This window comes from Scyliorhinus canicula, chromosome 4 (genome assembly GCF_902713615.1).
Source record: "Scyliorhinus canicula chromosome 4, sScyCan1.1, whole genome shotgun sequence".
NCBI classification, from domain to species: Eukaryota; Metazoa; Chordata; class Chondrichthyes; order Carcharhiniformes; family Scyliorhinidae; genus Scyliorhinus; species Scyliorhinus canicula.
In genome coordinates this window covers 17838983-17864206 of record NC_052149.1, presented here as the reverse complement: position 1 = coordinate 17864206, position 25224 = coordinate 17838983, and the positions used below count along the sequence as shown (strand labels likewise).

Sequence of the window (25224 nt, the reverse complement as noted above, 5' to 3'; positions counted from 1 at the left end):
AATAAATAAATAACCTTTATTGTCACAAGTAGGCTTACATTAACACTGCAGTGAAGTTATTGTGAAAAGCCCCTGGTCGCCATTTTCCGGCGCCTGTTCGGGTACACAGAGGGAGAATTCAGAATTCTCAGCGGGTACGGGAATTGAACCCGCGCTGCTGGCCTTGTTCTACATCACAAACCAATTGTCTAGGCTACTGAGCTAAAACAGCTCTCAAGTAACAAGGTTACACTGCAGTTGTACAGGGCATCGATGAGACCACATCTGGTGTACAGTGCAGGGAGTATTGGCGGTCTTTATGTAAGAAAGGATAGAAATATGTTGGAAGCAGTTCAGAGGAAGCTTACTAGACTAATAGATGGAATGGGAGGGTTGTCGAGGAAAGGTTGGAAAAGCTGGGCTTGTATCCTTATGAGATCCAGAGGGGTCTTGACAGGGTGGATGTGGAAAGGATATTTCCTCTTGGGAAGAATCTAGAATTAGGGGTCACTGTCTTAAATGGATGAGCCTTTATTTTTAAACAAAGATTAGAAGATTTTTTTTTCTCTGACGGCAGCGAATATTCCTCAAAAGGCAGTAGAAACAGAGGCTGGAATTCTCTGGCAGTTGCAATTCACTTTTCCTGCCAGCAGCACACCCCCACCGATGGGTTTCCTGACGACCGTGAGTTGGCTTTAAGGGGAAATCCCATTGACGAGCGACAGGAGTGGAGAATCACGCCGCCAGCAAGCTAGATAGATTCTGGATAAGCATGGGGATGAAAGGTTATTTGGGGTAGGTAGGAATGTAGAGTTGAGGTTACGATCAGCCATGATCTTATTGAATAGCAGAGCAGACGGGAGGGGCTGAGTGGCCTATTCCTACTCTTCTGAATACATAGGTTCAGTAGCCTCCCTCGTCAAAAATGTATTTATCTGGGTCTTGAAAATTTCAATTGACCCTCTTTAAACCCAGATTTTTTGCAAGAGAGTTCTAGATTTTCACTAGTCTTTGCGAGGAAAAGGTAAATTCTTGATTTCACTCTGAATGGCCCACCTTTAATTTTAGGCCCTCTCGGCGGCAAGGTGGCGTAGTGGTTAGCATTGCTGACTTACGGCACCGAGGACCTGGGTTCGATCCAGGCCCCGGATCACTGTCCGTGTGGAGTTTGCACATTCTCCCTGTGTTTGCGTGGACCTCACCCCCATAACCCAAAGATGTGCAGGCTAGGTGGATTGGCCACGCTAAATTGCCCCTTAATTGGAAAAGAAATAATGGGGTACTCTAAATTTGAAAAAAATTAAGCCCTGTGTCATGTGAGAGTACCTTTAAGAAAGAGTGTTGATAAATGGGTATGTATATAAATATCTGTAGTGAGAGTACCTTTAAGAAATGGGTGTTTATTACTGCAGTGACGTCAGAGTGGGTGGGGGTGGAGCTGGGCTGTCTGTCAGCTTTTTACTTTCATTTTAGGCTGTTTGCTGCAGGGTGTGTTTTAGCTTCATTTTGAAATGAAATGAAAATGAAAATCGCTTATTGTCACAAGTAGGCTTCAATGAAGTTACTGTGAAAAGCCCCTAGTCGCCACATTCCGGCGCCTGTCCGGGAGCTGAATAGCTGCAGTCACAGCCAGAAGGTGTTTTAGAGTCTCTCTCTGTAATCTAAAGACTGTAAATTGATCCTGGTGATTTAAAACTAATAACAGTAGGGACTTTAACCTGATGTGCTTCTGGTAAAAGATGTTTTAAGTCTTATAGATGTTAAAAGGCAAGCTTCAAGGATTACTTAGTGTTGTATTCTTTGGGGGTTGTGTTTGAATTAATAGTTGCTAAGATGTTCACTATGTTTTAAAAAGGTTAACTTGAGTTCAGAGAATAAAATTGTTTTGCTTTAAAAAATACTTTTCCATTTCTGCTGTACCACCCTGTAGAGTGGGCCGTGTGCTCCCCATACCACAATCTATTAAAAGTTGTGGTCAGGTGAACTCCATGATACACTTTGGGGTTCTCTAAACCCTGGCTCATAACAAATTGGGGGCTCGAGGGGGGAAAAAGTCTATTGGATTGGCTTAGTGAACTTAAAGACAGTGAGGGGTGAGCATATTGTGGATGCTTATCAGGTGTGGTATTCTAGTTTAGTAGGGAGTGTGTTGTGGACAATGGCTCTGTCAGAGGCTCTGAAGGTTTTGGGGGTGGAGACGGTTGCAGTACCTTACGGACAGAGACTAAAAGCAGACTGTTGGATTTGGCAAAAACATTGCAGTTAACATTACCTGACAAAGGGCAAAAAGATGAGGTCATTATGGCGGTGGCAAAGCATTTAAAGTTGCCTGAGACACAGTTTAACTCATTGGAAATGGGAAAAATTCAGTTACAAATTAAACAAATGGAACATGAGAAAGAATTAAAGCAGCTTGAATACAAAAGAGAGAGAGAGGGCACAGCGAGAGAAGAAAGGAAAACAGAAAAAATAGCCCTAGCAGAACAAAAAGAAAGAAAAAGGGAGATACAGATCAAGGAAAGAGAGTTTGAACTTCAGAAAATGGCTATGAAACATGACAGTCAGTTAAAATTGACAGGCGTAAAGAGAAACGTACAGTTGGATGATAGTGATGAGGACAGTGAGAAAGAGCATCATAGTCGATGGCTTGGTGGGAATCTATTTAAATATGTCCAAGCATTGCCAAGGTTTGACGAGAAGGAGGTAGAAGCCTTTTTCATTTCATTTGAGAAGGTAGCTAAACAAATGAAATAGCCACAGGACATATGGGTATTACTGATTCAAACAAAACTGGTAGGTAGGGTTAGTGAAGTGTTTGCATCACTACCGGAGGAGGTATCTGGGACGTATGAGGAGGTGAAAAAATCCATCTTAGGTGCATATGAATTAGTGCCTGAAGCCTACAGACAAAGGTTTAGAAATTTAAGGAAAGAATTTGGTCAAACATACATGGAGTTTGAAAGGATCAAACAGAATAATTTTGATCGGTGGATAAGTGCTTTGAAAATAGACCAAAGATATGAAGCTCTCAGAGAAATTATACTTTTGGAGGAGTTTAAAAATTCACTTCCTGATTTAGTGAGAACTCATGTGGAAGAGCAGAGGGTTAAAACTGCGAGATTAGCAGCAGAAATGGCAGATAATTATGAATTAGTTCATAAATCAAAGCTTGGTTTCCGACATCAGTTTCAGCCTGTGAGGGATAGAAACTGGGGAAATGAGAAATACTGAAGTGGTAAAGGTAAAGGTGATCGGATGGGAGATAATGAGGAGAGTGTACCTCAGATTAAAAAAGAAATCCAGGAGGGTGGAAAAGAAATGAAAAATTTCAAATGTTTTCACTGTAATAAACTAGGTCATGTAACGTCACAGTGTTGGTGGTTGAAGAAAAGCACTGGGAAGGCTGATGTGGTAAAACAGGATAAGACAAGTAGGGTTTGTTAAAGTGGTAAAAGAAAGCCCAAGTGAAGCGAAGGAGGTGCAAAAGATTGTACAGCCTGATCAAGAGGTAATTGATAAGAAGGTGACAGATCTCTTTAAAGAATTTACTTGTGTGGGTAAAGTTTACTCGTGTATCAGGAGGAGCAGGTAAAGAAGTCACAATTTAAAGAGATACGGGAGCTAGTCAATCTTTAATGGTAAGAGGTGAGGAGTTATGTAGTTTTGGAAGAATGTTGCCAGAAAAGGTAGTAAAATGTGGAATTCAGGGTGAGAGGAGTAGTGTTCCATTATATATGGTAAGGTTGGAAAGTCAAGTGAAGAGTGGTGAAGTGGTAGTAGGAGTAATAGAGAAACTATCTTGTCCAGGAATACAGTTTATCTTGGGTAATAATATAGCTGGATCGCAGGTGGGACTGATGCCTACCATGGTGGATAAGCCAGTAGAAAATCAGACAACTGAAGTGTTGAAGGACGAATATCCTGGGATTTTTCCGGATTGTGTAGTAGCAAGGTCGCAATGTCACAGTTTAAGACAAGAGGATAAATCAAAGAGTGAAGATAAAGTTGAAATTCAATTATCAGAAACTATTTTTGACCAGATGGTTGGAAAAGAACAAGAACAGGTGGAGGATGAGGCGGATATTTTTAGTTTAGGAAAATTGGCAGAGTTACAACAAAAAGATGTAGAAATAAAACGGATGTATCAGAAAGCATACACGGAAGAGGAATCTGAGTGTATACCAGAGTGTTATGCCCGTAAAAATAATGTCTTGATGAGAAAATGGAGACCTGTACATATGCAGGCAGATGAAAAGTGGGCAGAAGTTCATCAAGTAGTATTGCCGGTAGGGTATAAAAAGGTATTGCGAGTTGCACATGATGGGAGGTCATTTAGCAACAAGGAAAACTCAAGCTAAAATCCAGAAACATTTTTATTGGCCTGGACTACATAAAGATGTTGTTAAATTTTGTCAATCATGTCACACATGTCAAGTGATAGGGAAACCTCAAGCAGTAATAAAACCAGCGCCCTTAATACCCATTCCAGCATTTGAAGAACCGTTTACGAGGGTCCTAATTGATTGCGTAGGACCACTTCTTAAAACGGAAAGTGGGAATCAGTATCTTTTGACCATAATGGATGTGTCTACTAGGTTTCCAGAGGCCATTTCAGTATGTAATATTACAGCTAAAAAGATTGTGGAGGAGATACTTAAATTATTTACTAGATATGGACTACCAACAGAAATGCAATCTGATCAAGGATCAAATTTTACCTCACGGTTATTCAAAGAAGTTATGGATAGCTGAGGAATAAAACAATTCAAATCAACTGCGTACCATCCAGAATCTCAGGGAGCGTTAGAAAGGTGGCATCAGACATTAAAGACAATGTTGAGGGCTTATTGTCAAGATTATCCAGAGGATTGGGATAAAGGAATTCCATTCGTACTGTTTGCAATTAGGGATGCATCAAATGAGTCAACCAAATTCAGTCCTTTTGAACTAATTTTTGGTCATGAGGTAAGAGGACCACTTAAATTGATTAAGGAAAAATGGTGTGAGAAATCGGAAATTACATTATTGGATTACGAATCAAATTTAAGGGAACAATTAAATAGAGCAGGTGAATTGGCTAGACAACATTTAAAAGTTGCACAAAATGTGATGAAATAGGTAGCGGACAAAGAACAAAGAAAAATTACAGCACAGGAACAGGCCCTTCGGCCCTCCAAGCTTGCGCCGATCCACATCCTCTATCTAAAACTGTCGCCTATTTTCTAAGGATCTGTATCCCTCTGCTCCCTGCCCATTCATGTATCTGTCTAGATACATCTTCAATGACGCTATCGTGCCCACCTCTACCACCTCCGCAGACAAGTCATCCAAAGTTCGTAGTTTTGCCAGTGGAGATAAAGTTTTAGTGTTGTTACCAGTGGTAGGTGAACCTTTAAAAGCAAGGTTTTGTGGACCTTATCAGATTGTAAGGAAATTAAGTGAGGTGAATTCTGTGGTAAAAACACTAGATAGAAGGAAGACTCGCTAAGTGTTTCTTGTGAATATGCTTAAAAGGTACTTTGAAAGGGAAGGAGAGAAAAAGGAGGTTTTAATGATTCTAACTCAAAGTGACAAACCAAATACAGATGACTGTGAATTTGACATACCTCAAATTAAATTGGAAAATGAGGATGTTCTTAAAAATTGTGATAAATTGTTGCGTTACCTTCCAGATGAAAAACAGACTGAGCTGAAAGAGTTATTGATATCGCATGGGCATATTTGTGGAGATAAATTGGGAAGTACTATAATGGCTCTACATGATGTAGATGTGGACAATGCTGTTCCATTCAAACAACATCCATACAGACTTAACCCTTTAAAATTGGCACAGGTTAACAAAGAGATTGAGAGTATGCTTAAAAATGGCATAATTGAAGTGGGTTGCAGCCAATGGAGCTCATCCACAGTGATGGTACCTAAACCACACGGTACTCAACGGTTGTGTGTGGACTGTAGAAAAGTTAATGCAGTTACAAGAATGGACTCTTATCCTATCCCACGTTTGGAGGATTGCATTTCGAAAGTGGGACAATAAGCTTTTATTTCCAAACTGAATTTGCTTAAAGGTTACTGGCAGGTACCTTTATCCGAAAGGACGAAGGAGATTTCAGCTTTTGTGACTCCAGATGGTATATGCCAATTCAAAATTATGCCATTTGGCATGAAAAACACCCCAGTCACATTTCAATGGTTAACCAACAAAGTTGTTTCAGGATTACCCAATTGTGCGGTATACATCGACGATCTGGTAATTTTCAGCCAGACATGGAAAGAACATTTAAAACATCTGATGTAGTTATTCAATCGACTTCAGGAGGCAGGTTTGGTGGTAAACCTCACCAAAAGTGAATTTGGAAAAGCCCAGGTCACGTTCCTTGGCCATACAATCGGACAGGGTCGAATGATCACATGGGATGTGAAATCAACAGTTATTGAGCAGTTTCCAATACCCTCAAGACGGAGGGAAATAATGCGAGTTCTTGACATGAGTGGATTTAATCGAACATTTGTGCAAAGGTTTTGTCACGTGATTGCTTCACTGATGGACTTGCTGAAGAAGAGTAACAAATTCCAGTGGACAGCGGAGTGTCAACAGTCATTTGACTGCCTGAAAGCTGCGATAACCAATGCTCCTGTGTTGGAGAATTACAAGGGACTCTGTGATCAGATTGGACTAAAGTATCTGACTTTAAAGAGAAATGCCGAGGCATAGAGAAAGGGATGGATCGTGCAGAGACCTTCTTGTTCAAAGAGACTGTCAATCGAGAAGGATTTCAGTTGGAGGAAGAAAAACGGGGAAAAAAAGGACTATATTATTATATCTGTTTGCGTGCGTTGTTTTTTGAAACGAAAATGTATATTTACTGTGTGCACTTCTTAAAGGATAGTGAAAAGGTGAAAAATGAAACCATCCTGAAGTTGATAGTTTTTTTTTTCTTGGGGGGAGGTGTCATGTGAGAGTACCTTAAAGAAATGGGTGTTTATAAATGGGTACGTATATAAATATCTGTAGTGAGAGTACCTTTAAGAAATGGGTGTTTATTACTGCAGTGATGTCAGAGAGTGGGTGGAGCTGGGCTGTCTGTCAGCATTTTACTTTTGTTTTAGGCTGTTTGCTGCAGGGTGTATTTAGTTTCGTTTTCAGAGCTGGATAGCTGCAGTCACAGCCAGAAGGTGTTTTAGAGTCTCTCTCTGTAATCTAAAGAATGTAATTCGATCCTGGTGATTCAAAACTAATAACAGTAGTGACTTTAACCCAATGTGCTTCTGGTAAAAGGGGTTTTAAGTCTTATGTATGTTAAAAGGAAAGCTTAAAGGATTACTTAGTGTTGTCTTCTTTGGGGTTGTATTTGAATTAATGGTTGCTAAGATGTTTACTGTATGTTTTAAAAAGTTTAACTTGAGTTCAGAAAGAAAACATTGTTTTGCTTTAAAAAAATACTTTTCAATTTCTGCTCTACCACCCTGGAGAGTGGGCATTGTGCTCCCCATACCACAATCTATTAAACGTTGTAGGTCAGGTGAACTCCATGACACACTTTGGGGTTCTCTAGACCCTGGCCCTTACCACCTGATATCCTTCTGGTGAATATGCGACATACCATCTCCAAAGTCAGTAAACCCTTTCTGGAGTTCAAAATCGAATCAGTATTCCAGATGTGGACTGGCCAAGGGTCTATACAACTGCATTCTAGACCTTGAGATGAAGGTTAATGTTCCATTGGCCTTTTTAATTTTTGTTTTTGTACATGGGACACCAAAACCTCCACCATTCTTTGTTTCTCACCATTAAGAGCATAGGCTGATTTATCTTGCTTGAATTCAAAGTGAACCTCTCACTTTCTCACATCAAACTACACTTGCCCCATTGTCTTATTTTAAGTTGATGAACTACGGTGAACATAGAACAGGGCCAGTGTTGACAATTTTAATCTGAAGGCAGCTAATGCCAGATTGAGGTTTTAGGAGCAAAAGATTGTGTGAAGAAGGAAACGGGTGAAGAAAATGTATAGGAAAAGCTGAAAGAAACAAGATATTTCACTGATGCATTAAAGGACAGCATAAGGATGAAGATGCAGTGGTCCAGCCATTGCACTGCAGGAGGAATGAAGGATGTGCACAGTAAGAACATGTAACCTATGGGGAGATTATAAACTTGATGTGGAATGATCAGTAGAAGCGTGGATCAAGGTGGATTGAGATAGATGATGAGCTGAAGAGATAACTGATGTAGAAAAAGAACAGTGTGTGGGAAAAGGAGGTAAGTTTTGGGAAAAGTGAATCTGGCGTCAAAGGATTCTTGGCAAGTTAATTACTGGAGACGGAACTAAATGAACGTATAGCATACCTGCCCTTATTGGAGTCCTGAATGAAGACAAACACAAGGTTTTTTCTTATGCTAACATGAATCTAATTACAGATGTTCATGGAATTGATGAGGTTTTCTGCAATGTATTGTGCAAAAATATTGAAGGGCCTATAAACATTAACAACTAACCTTGGTTGTATTGAAAGTTTGTTTCATACAGTTCACTTTTGTCTGCCTTCAGCTAGGTTGATGGCAGAAAGTGCAGACTGGGTCTGAGGTTTCTGAGAACAACCATTATTTTTCAGGAGATGACGTGCAATTTAAAACAGGAAGCATCTGTTGCAGCTTCTGCATACTTGGCTAATCTTTACAGTGGAGGATTTCATACTTTGTACATATTTAAAGAAGCCGAAGGTTTTTGTTCAATCAAATTCAAATATAGAACCAGCACGTCAATGAAGCTGCTGCGGTGCAGCTTTCTAAATATTGGGTTGACTGCATGTGCTTTTTAGTTATATTACTTACCAAGTAAAGGTATAACAAAAGGCAACATACTGTGGATGCTGGAAGTCCTGAAATAAAAGCAGAAGATGTTGGTAAAAAATTAACGGGTCAGGAATCATCTGTGGAGAGAAAACAGAGTTAATGGGCCTGGAAATTTGCGCCTGAGGCATGGAGCTCAAGTCGGGGAATTTCCTGGTTCCGTGCCAGTGCCAAGGTTTTTTACAAGACTGTCTTGGTTGTCTGGGACTTGTCCCAGTTGTTTTATTAAATTTCAGACCCTTCAGCCCTCATCCCGCACACCTCATCACCCCCCCCCCCCCATCCACTCACAATGCACCATCCATGCCAGCATATCCTCTGTCGTGAGCCCAGCCACCACCCTGTACCCAAAGGATTGGTATGGAGATGCCGGCGTTGGACTGGGGTGAGCACAGTTACTGTGCCCAAAGGATTGGTGAAGACAAATATTAGGTCCCTTACAATCTGAAACAGGGGAATTTATAATGGGGGACAAAGAAATGACTCAGCTAAAAATGTACTTTGGCTCTGTCTTCACAAATACGATACCAGAAATATTGGGGAACGCTGGGTTGTGAGAGGGAAGAACAGAAGGAAATCAATATTAGTAGAGAAATGGTATTGGTGAAATTGATGGGATTGAAAGTTGATAAATCCCCAGGGCCTGATAATCTACATCCCAGAGTACTCAAGGAAGTGGCTCTAGAAATAGTGGATGCATTGGTGGTCATCTTCCAAGATTCTACAGTCTCTGGAACTGTCCCTACAGATTGGAGGGTAGCTAATGTAACCCACAATTTAAAAAGGGAGGTAGAGAGAAAACGGGGAATTATACACCAGTAAGCCTGATGTCGGTAGTGGGGAAAATTCTAGAATCCATTATCAAAGTTTTTATAGCAGATCACTTCAAAAACAGTGGCAGGATTGGACAGAGTCAGCATGGATTTATGAAGGGGAAATCATGCTTGACAAATCGACTGGGATTCTTCGAGGAAGTAACAAGTAGAGGTGACGACGGAGAGCCAGTGGATGTGGTTTATTTGGACTTTAGAATGCTTTCGACAAAGTCCCACATGATTAGCATGTAAAATTAAAGCACAGGGATAGTGTATTGAGATGGATAGAAAACTGGTCGGCAGACTTGAAACAAAGTAGGAATCAACAGGTCTTTTTTCAACTGACAGGCAGTGACTCATATGACAGAGATTGATGCTGTGACCCCATTATTCACAATATATATTAATGATTAAATGAAGGAACTAAATGCAATATTTCCAAACTTGCGGGGCAGCACAGTGGCGCAGTGGTTAGCATTGTTGCCTCATGGCGCCAAGGTCCCAGGTTCGATCCCGGCTCTGGGTCACTGTCCGTGTGGAGTTTGCAAATTCTCCCCGTGTCTGCGTGGGTTTCGCCCTCACAACACGAAGATGTGCAGGGTAGGTGGATTGGCCACACTAAATTGCCCCTTAATTGGAAAAAATGAATGGGGTACTCTAAATTTATATATATATTTTTTAAATTCCAAACTTGCAAATTAAGTTGGGTGGGAGGGTGAGCTATGAGGAGGATGTCGAGATCCTTCAGTGTGATTTAGTCAATTTGAGTGAGTGAAAAAATGAATATCAGATGCAGTATAATTTGGATAAATGCAAGGTTGGAAGGCAGTCTATTATCTGGCCATAAATTAGGACAGGGGAATGTGCAATGAGACCTGGGTGTCCTACACCACTCGCTGAAGGTAAGCATGCAGATACAGCAGGCGATAAAGAAAGCAAATGGTATGTTGGCCTTCAAAGCGAGAGGATTGGAGTACTGGAACAGGGATGTCTATACAGGGCCTTGGTGAGGCCACACCTGGAATATTGTGTGTAGTTCTGGTCTCCTTATCTGAGGAAGGATGTTCATGTTCTAGAGGGAGTGCAACAGACGCTTACCGGACTGACTCCTCGGGTGGCAGCAAGAAAGATTGACTCGGTTAGGATTGTTTTCGTTGGAGTTCAGAAGAATGAGGAGGGAGCCTATAGAAACCTATTCTCTCAGGACTAGACAGGGTAGATGCTAGAAGGATTTTCCCGATTGTGAGGGTGTCCAGAACCAGTCTTCAGTCTGTGGATTTAGGATAGACCATTTAGGACAGAGATGAGGAGAAATTTCTTCACCCAGAGAGTGCTGAGCCTGTGGGATTCATTACCACAGAACGCAGTTGAGGCCAAAACATTGCATGTTTTCAAGAAACGGTTAGATATAGCACTTGGGGCGAAGGGGCTCAAAGGATATGGGGGGGGGGGGGGAAAGGTGGGATTAGCTTATGGAGTTGGATGATCAGCCATGATCATAATGAATGGCAGAGCAGGCTCGAAGGACAGAATGGCATCCTATTTTCTACATTTCTTACACTCTCAATGCCAACTTGCCTAGTATCCACCATGGGGAGATCTCGAGGAGCCATGTTGAGGTGAAATATAATAGAGATGTAAATATCAATCACAATAATGTGATTCTAATCTTTCACTATAATGAAAAAACTCCTACTCACGAAAGCATATATAAAACTTTTAATGCCCCATAAGTACTTAAAAGCCTACCAAAATAAACAGACTTGTATTCATAATATCACATCAAAGGTAATCCTTTGTGTAATCTCCTGCTGGGAGAAGTATGTGTTGTGAAAAACAGCCAACCACTAATAATGATATATTGATAGACCCTGGACAATCATAACTGCTAAAATAGGTTATTTTCAACACCCATTGTCACATGCAGGCTATTTTTTAGTTTTTAAAGTACTAGGGATTTAAAAACCTTCACAGCTTGAGTTCTACATGCCTTATCTGCCCTTCATGAGCATTTACATCTCCTTAAATTCGTAACTCCTGCACTGTGGGTTAAGGCCCTTGTTATGGCAAAAATGGGTTTTGTTTGAACTCAGCTCAAATGACCCTGCTGTTTGGTTTTCCACCGGGGGGGGGGCGGGGGGGTCATGGCTGTGGGTGAGGGACACCAGACGGGCTCGCCCCATCACCAGCATCTCCTGCAAGACACAGGAGCAGATACATGATTAGACTGGTGGGTGGAACTGGTGTGGGGGTGAGGATAGTGTTTGGGGGAGGAGGGGGGGGGGGGGGTGTTGACACATGGGTCACGGGGAACCTGGGAGCGGGGAGGGTGGGGGAAGAACAGAAAATGCACAGTGTTATACAGTCCAACACGTGCAGCCCAGGGGATGGGTAGCTGGCGGCTTCAGTGGCCAGGGCACGCGGCCAGGATGGGTGCTGGCATGTGGTGCAGGGTGGGGGTTCGGCCGCCCTCCTGGTTGGGAGGGGGTTGGTGCCAGGGGCACAGTGCAGGTTGGGTGGATTGGCCATGACAAATTGTCCAAAATTCTATGATTAACCTAGGACAAAAGTTCGGCGCAACATCGTGGGCCGAAGGGCCTGTTCTGTGCTGTATTTCTCTATCTCTATCTCTACTTGCACTGAGGTCGCCCTGAGGAGGTTGTGCAGTTTTTTACTGCACAGCAGGCCAGTCCGGTCAGTGGCACTTATTGCCTTTGCCACCTGCGCCCAGGCACAGTGAACAGCGACAGCTGGCAGCCTCCTTCCCCGGCCGGGGTATAGGATTGCCCGTCTCTCTTCCGCAGGGCCAGGGGAGTCTCGAGCTTGGCGTCTATGAATCTCGAGACCGCTTTCCTTGCTGGCACCTTGTTGACTGAGATTGTGTGTGTGGGGAGTGAAGTGTGTATATGCAGCTGCAGCTTGTTGCCCTCCTGAGTGTCAGTCGTGAATCCGGCACCGTTTCTCATTGGAATCGATTGTGTTCCATGTGGCTCCGGTTTTGCTGTCATGGAAGACCACAAATCCTGCCCTGGCATCAACACTTAGTCTCAGGAACGGAGAATCCTGGCCCATTGCTTTTTATTCCTTACTACCATAATAGGTTGCTTTTGGAATTATGAAACTGTTTACTTGTTATGATCGTGTACCGTGCAGATACTTGGTGTGGAATCTTACCAAAAATACAGGGTTGGCTCAGACGAGAAAACCATGTGAGGCTCGCAAGCAGCACGGTCGACTTTTCTTGCCACATTGAAATGGAGGGACAGCACCTCAGAAAGCCGGCAAGGCCAGGAATCCCAAGATTAGGGAGCCTTTTTTAAAGGATGCCCCAGTCTCTGATTTAAATAAAAGCCCTTCCCCACACAAGCATCGGGTCACCCCCTCCTCCTCCCTGACTCTTCCCCCTCCACCACATATCAGGGACCCCCCCTACACACACACAAATGATGTTCCCCAGAGAGCCTGTCCCTGTGTGACGTCATGGGTGGGAGGATAGGGAGAGGGCAAATGTTATGGTGACGAACCCTATAACCCCGTTTTAGGCCTCTCGTGAAATGTAGTGGTCATCAAAGGATTTGCACCCACGGTCAATGTGGCCATTAGATCATCGCAGTAGAATTGCACCTGAAGCTACACTTTGAGTTGTGTTTATCGCTGTACACTGAGAGTTTATAATTTAAAATTAATTTTCTTTCAGCGACTGGCAGCCATCCCTGTGTCTTCATTTGTCAGTGACCAGGCCAAGAGTCAATTTGAGAAGTACATTCGCTTCTGCTTTATCAAGGTAAGTCTACTGGTTTACACGCTGAGGGTGGAGGCATGATCTACTTACCAGCCCCGCTGCTGAGAATTCACAAAGTTGTACATGCACATCTCAAGTTAGTACATTATGTAAGTTGTCATTCTAATCCCTCTTTTTTTTTTTTAAAACAGCAAGATAGCACATTGGATTCGGCAGAGACCATTCTGAGGAACTGGAAATGAAAGCCATTGCTTCACCGAAGGAGCAGAATTCTACCTATCAACCTGTGTTGGCCTTAATACAGAAGTCTTCAACTCTTTTTCTTCCTCAAAACACTGAATTGAACAGGTCAAAGATTGCAAGAACCACCAGCCTGTTAAATATCATTTGGGCTTTGAGGTTTCAACTGGCAGTGATTTGAGATTGGCGTGATTCCTTAATATAGTGACACATATATCAGTGCCGAAATCCATATGGTACATATCTGGTAAAGACTCTCCCTATGAACAAAAAGCAGTGGAATAAAAGTGCATTACCCCAGATCTTGCTCAGGGTGAGGTTCTTTGCAGGATTTATCAAGTTGTGTTTTTGCTACTCTTAACTTGGCGGTCCAATGATAGTACCACTCACTCAGGATGAGGTTCTTTGCAGGATCCATCAAGTTGTGGTTTTGCTACTCTTAACTTGACGGTCCAATGATAGTACCACTCACTCAGGATGAGGTTCTTTGCAGGATCCATCAAGTTGTGGTTTTGCTACTCTTAACTTGACGGTTCAATGATAGTACCACTCACTGCAGCAAAGGACTTGGAAAAGTGCTTGTTTTTACCCACAGAGAGTGTATTTCTTTAAAACGCAGCAGAGAAGCAGAACAAAAGAACAAAGAAAATTACAGCACAGGAACAGGCCCTTCGGCCCTCCCAGCCTGCGCCGATCCAGATCCTTTATCTAAACCTGTCGCCTATTTTCCAAGGATCTACTTCCCTCTGTTCCCTGCCTGTTCATATATCTGTCTAGATGCCTCTTAAATGATGCTATCGTGCCCGCCTCTACCACCTCCGCTGGCAAAGCATTCCAGGCACCCACCACCCTCTGCGTAAAAAATCTTTCCACACACATCTCCCTTAAACTTTCCCCCTCTCACCTTGAAATCGTGACCCCTTGTAATTGACACCCCCAATCTTGGAGAAAGCTTGTTGCTATCCACCCTGTCCATACCTCTCATAATTTTGTAGACCTCAATCAGGTCCCCCCATAACCTCCGTCTTTCCAACGAAAACAATCCTAAGTACTCAACTTTTCTTCCTAGCTAGCACCCTCCATACCAGGCAACATCCTGGTGAACCTCCTCTGCACCCTCTCTAAAGCATCCACATCCTTCTGGTAATGTGGCAACCAGAAATGCACGCAGTATTACAAATGTGGCCTAACCAAAGTCCTATACAACTGTAATTGAAGAATGAAAGATAAAATTGTTCCATCCACAATTGTTTACAATTGTTTAGAGGGTGATGCTGCATTTCCTGATTACCAGTGAGAATCATTTGGCAACCATTTATAAAAGTTAATTTTTAGAAAGTTTTAATGACAAGTCTATTTGAAATGTATATAGCCTGCACGCTACACTACAGAGAAAGTGAAGGTGGGTTTTGGTGATATGGTTGTATTCTGTTTTCTGTGTACGTTTCTGTGTACGTTTCTGAATGTATTAATTTGTCTAATTAAAGTGTATTTCTGCTTTTGTTTGATCATATAATTTTTTACTAAATTGCTGTCCTGGTCAGCCTCCTATCATCCATCCTCTTATTGACTCCATCAGTTCATTCAAAACTCAGTTGCCATATCTGATCTGCTACAATCTCTGTTGTTTAATCCCCGATGTTTAAAAAGAAGTTTGAAATTCGAATGAAATAGTTGATGAGTTGACACAAGATTTCACATTTTAAAAATTTACTGTAACAGACTAAAAGCACCTGTGACTAAACACATTTTGTAGGCAACTTATATACTTTAAACTATAGAACACAACTTTCCCCTTTTACTTTCAACATAATCAAAAAACCCACTCCCAACAGGTGTACTTTACATTTTCCCTTAAGTAAATTTTCCCTTAAGTACTTTTCTATTTTACCGGACCCAGTCTTAGGTAACTCTTAGCTCCTGAGTATTTCCTTCCATTCCTTTCCTTTCTTTTCCCTAACCTGATAACAACACCAAAATTGTCTTTCAGGTGAAGGATTCTCCTGCAGAATATTTCTCTCTTAACCTAGGTGGATCATCCAGTCTTGTTTAAGTCCTGGCAAATTTGGTCATTCCAATTCAAGCATGAGCTCTCAGCTGCATTCCTATGTGGTGAACCATTAAAATACTTGGCCTATCTCCTGTACCCTGACAGACTAACTGTGTCTGTGAGCTTCCGGGATATCTTCGCTCTCAAAACCCATCTCCGTGGCGACATAAAGCACATGGGTCTTATATCCAGGGTAGAAATGCTGATTATCTATCCTTGGTATTCTAACTCTTTTTATCTTGGAAGTAAATTAACCATTCAAGGAAGCAGTTTTTAAATATTTTGAAGGAGCAGCGCTCTGAAAGCTTGTGATTTCAAATAAACCTGTTGGACTTTAAGATGGTGTTGTGAGACTTCTTACTGTGCCCACCCGAGTCCAGCCTCTCCACATCAAATATTTTTACGGCAGAGGTAGATCGATTCTTGATAAACAAGGGGATGAAAGGCTTGTGGGGCTATGTAGGAAATGTGAAGCTGAAGTTACAATCCGATGAGCCATGATCTTATGGAATGGTGGTGCAGGCTTGAGGGACGAAGTGGCCTATTCCTCTTTCTAGTTCGTATGTGTCTTCCTGGATTTTTGCAGACTGTACCAGTCAAACCATTGGAATCCTGCTGTCATTGCCTCCTGCTGTGAACACCTTGCACCTTTCCAGCAAACGATCTGAGCTTCCCTTTAAAATGTTAACAGCCTCATTACCCAGATCTGCTGTCAGGCACACTTCAGAAGAGGTTGGATAAACCAGTCATTTATCCTAAATTAAAGTCATAATCCCAAAATTATTTTCCCAAAATAAGGGGCTGGTTTAGCTCACTGGGCTAAATCGCTGGCTTTGAAAGCAGGCCAGCAGCACGGTTCGATTCCCGTACCAGCCTCCCCGGACAGGCGCCGGAATGTGGCGACTAGGGGCTTTTCACAGTAACTTCATTGAAGTCTACTCGTGACAATGAGCGATTTTCATTTTTCATTTTTCATTTCATTTTCAAATACAACCATTTTAGGAATATATCTAACACCATGTCCTGTTTGATGATCAACCTAATCCTCACTGATCGATCGTGACTCCCTGTTTCCCCACCCCATACCTCACATTTAAAAATTCTCATCCTTGCTTTTTTTTTTCTTTCATGGGATGTGGGGGCGACAGGCCCTGTCCCCAATTGTGCTCGAACTGAGTGGTATTTTAAGAGTCAACCACATTGCTGTGGATCTGGTGTCACATGCAGAACAGACCAGGCAAGGACAGCAGATTTCCTTCCCTGAAGGACATCAGCGAACCTGATGGAATTTTACGGCAATCGACAATGGTTTCATGTGTTTAATTCCTCCATGGCCTCACATCTCCCTACCTTTATAACAACCAATTCTGCAACCCATCACTCCCATGAACTCACTATTCCTCTGAATCGGTTCCGATAATGTTTGTCCCCTTCCATTCGCCCATCATTAACAACTGTAGTTTGAGCCACCTATCTCCTTGCTAATTCCGTCCCAAAACATAGAACATAGAACAGTACAGCACAGAACAGGCCCTTCGGCCCTCGATGTTGTGCCGAGCCATGATCGCCCTACTCAAACCCACGTATCCACCCTATACCCGTAACCGAACAAAACCCCCATCCCTTAACCTTACTTTTTAGGACACTACGGGCAATTTAGCATGGCCAATCCACCTAACCCGCACATCTTTGGACTGTGGGAGGAAACCGGAGCACCCGGAGGAAACCCACGCACACACGGGGAGGACGTGTAGACTCTGCACAGACAGTGACCCAGCCGGGAATCGAACCTGGGACCCTGGAGCTGTGAAGCATTTATGCTAACCACCATGCTACCGTGCTGCCCTAAAACCCTTTACCTTTCTTCACTACTTGTTTAAGACCCTCTTTGTCAAAAAAGTGTTAAACTGTGCAACACCTTGAGACATGGTTAACTATCTTAAAGGGACTATATAAATGAAAGTTATTGTTTTGTAAAACATGGACATACATTACAAGTTGGTGAATTCAGCAGTTAAGTGGAGTATGGGTGCATAAATGATGCTCTGTTTCTGTCACATGTTAAACTCACAACCAATGAATCAGATCAAAGCTCTGCAGTCCTCACACATCTGGTCATGAATGGGGCGAATAATTAAGGAATTAACAGAAGAAAGAAAGGATAAAGGAAATTGGAGCAGTGGGCCAGGCCAGACTGCTCCGCCATTCATTTTGATTGTGGCTATTCTTCTGCTCAGCTCTACTTTCCCACACACGATGGGTAGAGAAGGGGGTGATGGGACCATCAATTCACAAGACACGTGATTGGAAGTGAACAGTGGTTTTAACAGTCTTACAACTGAGCCTGCCTGCGATGAGATGAACTGGCAGCAGGCTCACAACTGCAGATCTTTATACTTCCGGTTAGTGGGAGGAGCCATGGGCGGAGCCAAGGATGGAGCCCAGTACAAACTCCTCATCTCCCCCTATGGGCAGAGCCGCGCAACTGCTCGTATACAGAGCTCACAAAGACACAACACATATAATATAACAGTGTGAATTACTAGGATTATGATTCACCCCCTGTAAAAAAAAAATCAAGTCCGGCGGGGGTGATGGGTCTACAAATTTAGCTGGTCCGGCAGCCGGGTCATCCTCTGGGATCGGCGAAGCGCCGGGGTTGCAGCCTCTTTTGGTGGCTGGGTGGTGGCGGTCGGTGAGGGTACGATGGCGGACACCGGGGTGAGTCGTACTCGACTGGTTCGACTGGCGGCGGGGAGCGCCGGAAACCCATAGGTGGGAGGGCGCGGAGCACGGGCAGTGAACCTGTAGGTGTGGGGGCGCAGGGCGCGGGGGTTGGGTGGGGTGTAGTGTGAGGGGTACCTCGGAGGTAGTAGTGTTGGAGTTGGATCCTGCAGGCGCCAGGTCCTGGAGGGAAACAGTGTCCTGACGGCCGTCAGGGTATTCGATGAACGCGTATTGGGGATTCGAATGGGATAGTCGCACTCTTGCCACGAGCGTGTCAGTTTTGTGTGCCCGGATACTGAGCCCACGAGGACAAAACAGATTAGGGCGAGAGCGGGCGACACCGAGGGCGCGAGTGGGCGTCACCGAGGGCGAGAGGGGGTGTCACCGAGAGCGAGAGAGGGCGACACCGGGGGCGAGAGAGAGCGACACCGAGAGAGCGAGTGCAGGAGAGCACTGAGGGCAAGAGAGGGCGAGAGAGAGAGTGCGATAGCGCGAGTGCAGGAGAGCGAGTGCTGGAGAGCGAGCGCAGAAGAGCGAGTGCCGGAGCGGACCCGAGAGAGTGGTTGCGGGAGGGCGGGTCCAAGCGGGCGGGTCTGAGCGAGCGGGTCCGAGGGAACGGGCCCGAGAGAGCGGGACCGAGAGCGGGTGCGAGCGAGCGGGGCCGAGGGTGCGGGACCGAGAGCGGGTCTGAGAGAGCGGGTCCGAGAGAGAGGGTCCGAGAGAGAGGGTCGGAGGGTGCGGATCCGAGGGTGCGGGACCGAGAGAGCGGGTCTGAGAGAGCGGGTCCGAGCGAGCGGGGCCGAGGGCGCGAGACCGAGAGAGCGGGTCTGAGAGAGCGGGTCCGAGAGAGCGGGTCCGAGGGTGCGGGTCCGAGAGAGTGGGTGCGAGCGAGCGGGGCCGAGGGTGTGGGACCGAGAGAGCGGGTCCGAGAGAGCGGGTCCGAGAGAGAGGGTCCGAGCGAGCGGGTCCGAGCGAGCGGGTCTGAGAGAGCAGGTCCGAGAGAGCGGGTCTGAGCGAGAGGGTCCGAGCGAGCGGGGCCGAGGGTGCGGGTCTGAGAGAGAGGGTCCGAGCGAGCGGGTCCGAGCGAGCGGGTCTGTGAGAGCGGGTCCGAACGAGCGGGTCTGAGAGAGCAGGTCCGAGAGAGAGGGTCGGAGGGTGCGGGTCCGAGAGAGAGGGTCCGAGCGAGTGGGTCTGAGAGAGCGGGTCCGAGCGAGCGGGGCCGAGGGTGCGGGACCGAGAGAGTGGGTCCGAGAGAGCGGGTCTGAGCGAGCGGGTCTGAGAGAGAGGGTCCGAGCGAGTGGGTCTGAGAGAGCGGGTCCGAGCGAGCGGGGCCGAGGGTGCGGGACCGAGAGAGCGGGTCCGAGAGAGCGGGTCTGAGCGAGCGGGTCTGAGAGAGAGGGTCCGAGGGTGCGGGTCTGAGAGAGAGGGTCCGAGCGAGCGGGTCTGAGAGAGCAGGTCCGAGAGAGAGGGTCGGAGGGTGCGGGTCCGAGAGAGAGGGTCCGAATGAGCAGGTCCGAGCGAACGGGTCCGAGGGTGCGGGTCCGAGAGAGCGGGTCCGAGAGAGCGGGTCTGAGCGAGCGGGTCCAAGAGAGAGGGTCCGAATGAGCAGGTCCGAGCGAACGGGTCCGAGGGTGCGGGTCCGAGAGAGCGGGCCCGAGAGAGCGGGTCCGAGAGAGCGGGTCTGAGCGAGCGGGTCCAAGAGAGAGGGTCCGAATGAGCAGGTCCGAGCGAACGGGTCCGAGGGTGCGGGTCCGAGAGAGCGGGTCCGAGAGAGCGGGTCCGAGAGAGCGGGTCCGAGAGAGCGGGTCCGAGAGAGCGGGTCCAAGAGAGCGGGCCAGAGAGAGCGGGTACGAGCGAGCGAGTGCGAGAGCGGGTCTGAGAGAGCGGGTTGAGAGAGCGGGTCCGAGGGTGCGGGTCCGAGAGAGCGGGTCCGAGAGAGCGAGTCCGAGGATGCGGGTCCAAGAGAGCGGGTCCGAGCGAGTGAGTCCGAGCGTGCGGGAGCGAGAGAGCGGGTCCGAGAGCGCGGGTCCGAGAGAGCGGGTCCAAGCAAGCGAGAGCACGATTGCGAGGGAGCGGGCCCGAGAGAGTGGGTTCGAGAGAGCGGGTCCAAGTGAGCGAGTGCGGGAGCGCGAGTGCGAGGTAGCGGGCCCGAGAGAGCGGGTTCGAGAGAGCGGGTCCATGAGCGGATCTTAGAGAGCGGGAGGGGACGCCGAGTGAGGTTAGCAAAGAGTGGAGGTAGGGGTCCGCTGAAGCTGAGTGTGAGCCCGAGGCAAGGGAAATAGTTTGCCGTGCAGGGAAGATAGGGAGCGAACAGCGTCTTGCCAGATCAGGACGTATGAAGCTCTTGGTGCTCCCGGAGTCGAAGAGACATGGTGAACTGTACCCATTGATTTTAATGGACCTCATCGAGCTCCCGAGGTGTTTCGGACGCGGCTGGTCCAATGTGATTGCGTTGAGTTGCGGGTAGCCGGCGGCTCGATCAGCTGTGCTGGAGTGGCCCCGCGATGACTGTCCGCGCTTCGGACGTGACTGGTCCAACGTGACTGCGTTGAGTTGCGGGTAGTCGGCTGCTTGATCAGCTGTGCTGGAGTGGCCCCGTGATGACAGTCCGCTGAGGTCGTAGTCGTCGAGGTGAGTTTCAGAGTTTGAAAAGGATGAAGCCCAAGATGGCCACCCCCGTGGATCGCACGTGGCGGGCGGCGAGGAAGATGGCATCCAGGATGGCGGCCCCCATGAGTCGCACGTGGCCGGCCGCGTGGAGAAGAGTTGCCAAGATGGCGGCCCCCATGAGTCGCACATGTCGGGTGGGGGCGGAGTCGGAGTACAGGCCACAGCAATTCCGGGCCTGCGGGCCTGTGAGTTTTGGAAGCGAGTGCTCTGGGCTGCGGGAGAGTTTGGAGAAGTGGATTTCTTCACCAGGCATACCCGGGCATAGTGTCCTTTGCGACCGCAGTTGGTCGCATTGCGGGCTGGGCAGTGCTGCCGTGGGTGCTGCCCTCAAAAATGGCACACTGGGGCTGCATAGTGGGTGGGTGGCTGCGTGGCGCAGGCCTGGGGCAGTCGCTGGTCGGGGGCCCACGATGCGATCGCTTGGTCCGCGGGGAACGAGGTGAGGCTGCGGAACGAGACCTCCATGGTTGTAGCCAATTCTACAGTGTCCTCCAAGTTTTGGGCCCCTGTTTCAAGCAACCGCTGGCGCACATAATTTAACCTGAGCCCTGCCACATACACATCTCGGACAGCGAGCTCCATATGATGGGCAGCTGATACAGCTTGATAATTACAGTCCCGAGCTAAGGCTTTTAAATCGCGCAGGAATTCGTCCAACGACTCCGCGGGGCGCTGGCGGCAGGTCGTAAAAATGTGGCACGCGTAGACCTCGTTGATGGGCCTCACGTGCATTCGATCTAGTATGGCTAAGGCCTCCGTATACGAGGTAGTACTGTTAAGTTGAGTAGAGATACGGTGGCTCACCGTTGTGTGCAGTAGGCCTAGTTTCTGCTCCTTTGAGGTTTCTGAAGTGCTTGATTCAGCCAGGTAGGCCTTGAAACATCTGAGCCAGTGTAGAAAGATTTATTTCGCCTCTGCAGCCTGCAGGTCGAGTTCTAGTCGATCAGGTTTGAGGGCTGATTCCATAGTCGTTTTCTTCAAGTTTCGTAAGACTATTAAATTGATGAGACTATCAATTCACAAGACATGTGATTGGAAGTGAACAGTGGTTTTAATAGTCTTACAACTGAGCCTGCCTGCGACGAGATGAACTGGCAGCAGAACCACAACTGCAGATCTTTATACTTCCAGTAAGTGGGAGAGCCATGGGTGCACCCATGGGCGGAGCCAAGGGTGGAGCCCAGTACGAACTCCTCATCTCCCCCTCTGGGCAGAGCCGCGCAACTGCTCGTACACAGAGCCCACAAAGACACAACACATATAATATAACACAGTGTGAATTACTAGCATCATGATTCACCACAAGGGGTTGTGGGGAAATAACATGCAGACCACCACCCCCCCCCACGCGACTTGACTTTTCCACTTTGAGGACAAAAGCGTAACACTTGATGCTGCAATCAGAAAATACTGGAAAATATTTCGCAAATCAGGCAATATCAGTGGAAGGAGAAATAGTAACCAATTTGGCACTGCAGTCATACCCATCTTTAACTGAGGCCCCACTTTGCGGTCCCTGTTTGAGATGTTTTAAATCAGTGTGGACAAACAATTATTTATTACAGGAGTCCTCCCTTCATTTTTTGTTATACCTAACATGCAGAAACATCGGGAGCATCTCCAAACTTCCCACCGCTATACTGAAAAACTCAATGCAATACCACACCTCTATGCCTGGCATTGGAACTTTTTAACTCTAGTTTTATCTTCTTTTTTCTTTATCATAGTTTTCACACATAGTTTTCACACATGTTCAGAACTCCAAGGCCCTAAAATGAGCAATTTAGGAACATGGAAACAGGAAGTAGGCCTTTTAGCCCTTTGACCCTGTTCCACCTCCATTGATATGGTTGATCTGCTCTCTAACTCCATGGGCGCGATTCTCCGCAAATGCGGAGAGTCGTAAAGGCTGCCGTGAAACTGGCCGTGTTTCACGGCAGCCTCCGCGCCCCCTCTCGGGACCCGATTCTCCCCCCCGGGCGGGGCTAGCAGCGCGGCCCCGCGAAGCACAACATCGCGGGCTTAGCGACCGTCGCTAAGCCCGCGCGCCAAGGGTCACGGCGGCTGACACGCACGATGACGCAGCCGTGCATGCGCGGATTGGACGGCTCCAACCCGCGCATGCGCGGATGACGTCATCACGCATATGCGTCAAACACGCGCATGCGCGGGCCGTCATGCCCCTCAGCCGCCCCGCGGACTGATCCTGCGGGGCGGCGGAGGAACAAAGAGTGCGCGGGTATCGGACCTGCTGCCCGCGATCGGTGTCCACCAATCGCGGGCCCATGCCACCCTTGGCACGGCCATGGTGCAGCCGTGGTGCGGCCGTGGTGCGGCCGTGCCAATCGGTGCCATGGTTGTCCGGAACGGCACTTTGCGGCCGTTTTCACGAACGGTGAGAGCAGGTGTGTTTGCGTTCGTGAAAACGGCTGTAAAGGCCTGGGAACTCGGCCCATCGGCCAGGGGAGAATCGCTGCTCACCGTAAAAAACGGCGAGCAGCGAATCGTGTCGTGGGGCGGCCGTGGGGGGGGGGGGGGGAATAACGGGAGGTCGTGAAAAATGTCGGGAAGGCCCTCCCGCTATTCTCCGACCCGTCGTGGGCAGCGGAGAATCGCGCCCCATATATCTGCCATTGTCCCATATAACTTTATCTTTGGCCAACAGTAATTCATCAAACTTGGATTTAAGATTAACAATTAATTTTGCAACAATTACCATTTGCAGATGGTGTTCCAAATTTCTACCACCTTTTGTTCGTATAAGTATTTCCTAAATTCACTCCCGAGAGAAAGCAAAATCCTGGAAATCTGAAATAGAGAGAAAATGGTGGAAATAGTCAGCGTCTGTGGAGAGAAATCTCTCATCAGAACAGGGAAAAGTTAGAAAAGTAAACAAGTGAAATGTGACGAGTGGAAAAGATACAAAAGGGAAGATTTGCCATTGGGTTGAATACAGGAAGAATTAAATAGCTATAGGATCAGTACCACAGAGCCAAAGGGAGTGGTAATAGGACAAGTAAGGAAAGCCAAAGATGGACGTGATTATTCAGAAAAATTTCTAAGTATGGTAGTGAGTGGGAATTCCTGCAAGCTTTCCGGCGCTCAGCCCAATCAGGCCGGCAACGCAATTCAGCGTTAATTCGTTCACTTAACAAGGCCTCATTGGGCTTCTTGCCGCAAATGACTGATGATTCGTCAGGACCACGCTTGCCAGCCCCCTGCTAACATGTTCGAGTAGCACAAGGTGAACTTGCCCAGCCAACCCCAGCCAGTTCGCAACAATGGCGTCTGGGACGAAGTGGCGGCAGCCATCAGCTCGGGGAGTGTGACCAGGAAGACTGACCTTCAGTGCCTGAAAAGGGGCAACGACCTACACCAGGCAGCACAACTGAATAGACACCAATGCCCCCCCCTCCCCCAAGGGAGCATCCACCTACCCCCAAACCCCCAGGTGACCTGCAGCCCTCTCCCCCACCCTGTAAATCCCCTCAAACCCAACTTCACATCCCTCATCAATGGCAGTGAACCACGCCCTCTCTGTGTCTCCTCAGGAAAAGCTCTCCCACTATCAGCAGGAGAGGGCCCAGATTGGTGGTGGGGTGCCGGACATCAGACTCCTCACCTCCTTCGAGGAGTGGGCCCAGGAGGTGACTGGTGTGGCAGAGGACAGGGCGATCACCCACGCGGAGGCTGGCGGACGCCGCAGCGGTGAGGAATCACCCGGCTCCACCTGGGGGACCTGTCAAACATGAGTACTGATTGCCTTACTGACTGACCCATCCCTCCCACTGACCACATGCCCATTTTCTCACAAGTCCTCCAGCCGACAGAGCCAGTCCATCCCGAGTGTCCTCGCCTGACTCCGAGGAGAATACCTCGGAGGGGAGCTCCGAGGATGCACTGTTATAGTTGCGGCACAGCGGTCATCCCCACCCTCCACCAGCACAGATACACACACCTCGGTGGGACATATTTGTGGTCTGAGGCACAAATGGTGGAGGCAGGAACCCCCAGGCGAGACAGCAGTCGGATCTCAGGACCGAGCTGGGTCCCAGCTCGATGCTGAGCCTTTGGAAGTGGGTTACCCGGAGCTGATGGAAACGATAGAGAATGGCCAGGACGTTCAGAGGGAGATATCAGCGTTGCT

The 25224-nt window shown here is 47.2% G+C and overlaps 1 protein-coding gene and 1 long non-coding RNA gene across 2 annotated transcripts in view; one reads left to right on the top strand and one right to left on the bottom strand.

Annotated features, from left to right (window-relative positions):
• The window catches only part of LOC119964384 (kynurenine--oxoglutarate transaminase 3-like), an 89092-nt gene extending 74691 nt beyond the window's left edge, over nucleotides 1-14401 (top strand). Inside the window, exons 13-14 of the mRNA XM_038793782.1 lie at nucleotides 13346-13432; nucleotides 13582-14401. Of these exons, the coding sequence (XP_038649710.1) occupies nucleotides 13346-13432; nucleotides 13582-13632 (138 nt within the window). The 3' untranslated portion in view covers nucleotides 13633-14401. The remainder of the gene's footprint in view (nucleotides 1-13345; nucleotides 13433-13581) is intronic.
• The window catches only part of LOC119964385, a 69019-nt gene extending 45180 nt beyond the window's left edge, over nucleotides 1-23839 (bottom strand). The window contains exons 1-2 of the long non-coding RNA XR_005460291.1: nucleotides 23794-23839; nucleotides 8816-8862 (exon numbers count right to left, since the gene is read on the bottom strand). This is a non-coding gene — a long non-coding RNA (uncharacterized LOC119964385). The remainder of the gene's footprint in view (nucleotides 1-8815; nucleotides 8863-23793) is intronic.
• Between the last annotated feature and the right edge of the window lie 1385 nt (nucleotides 23840-25224).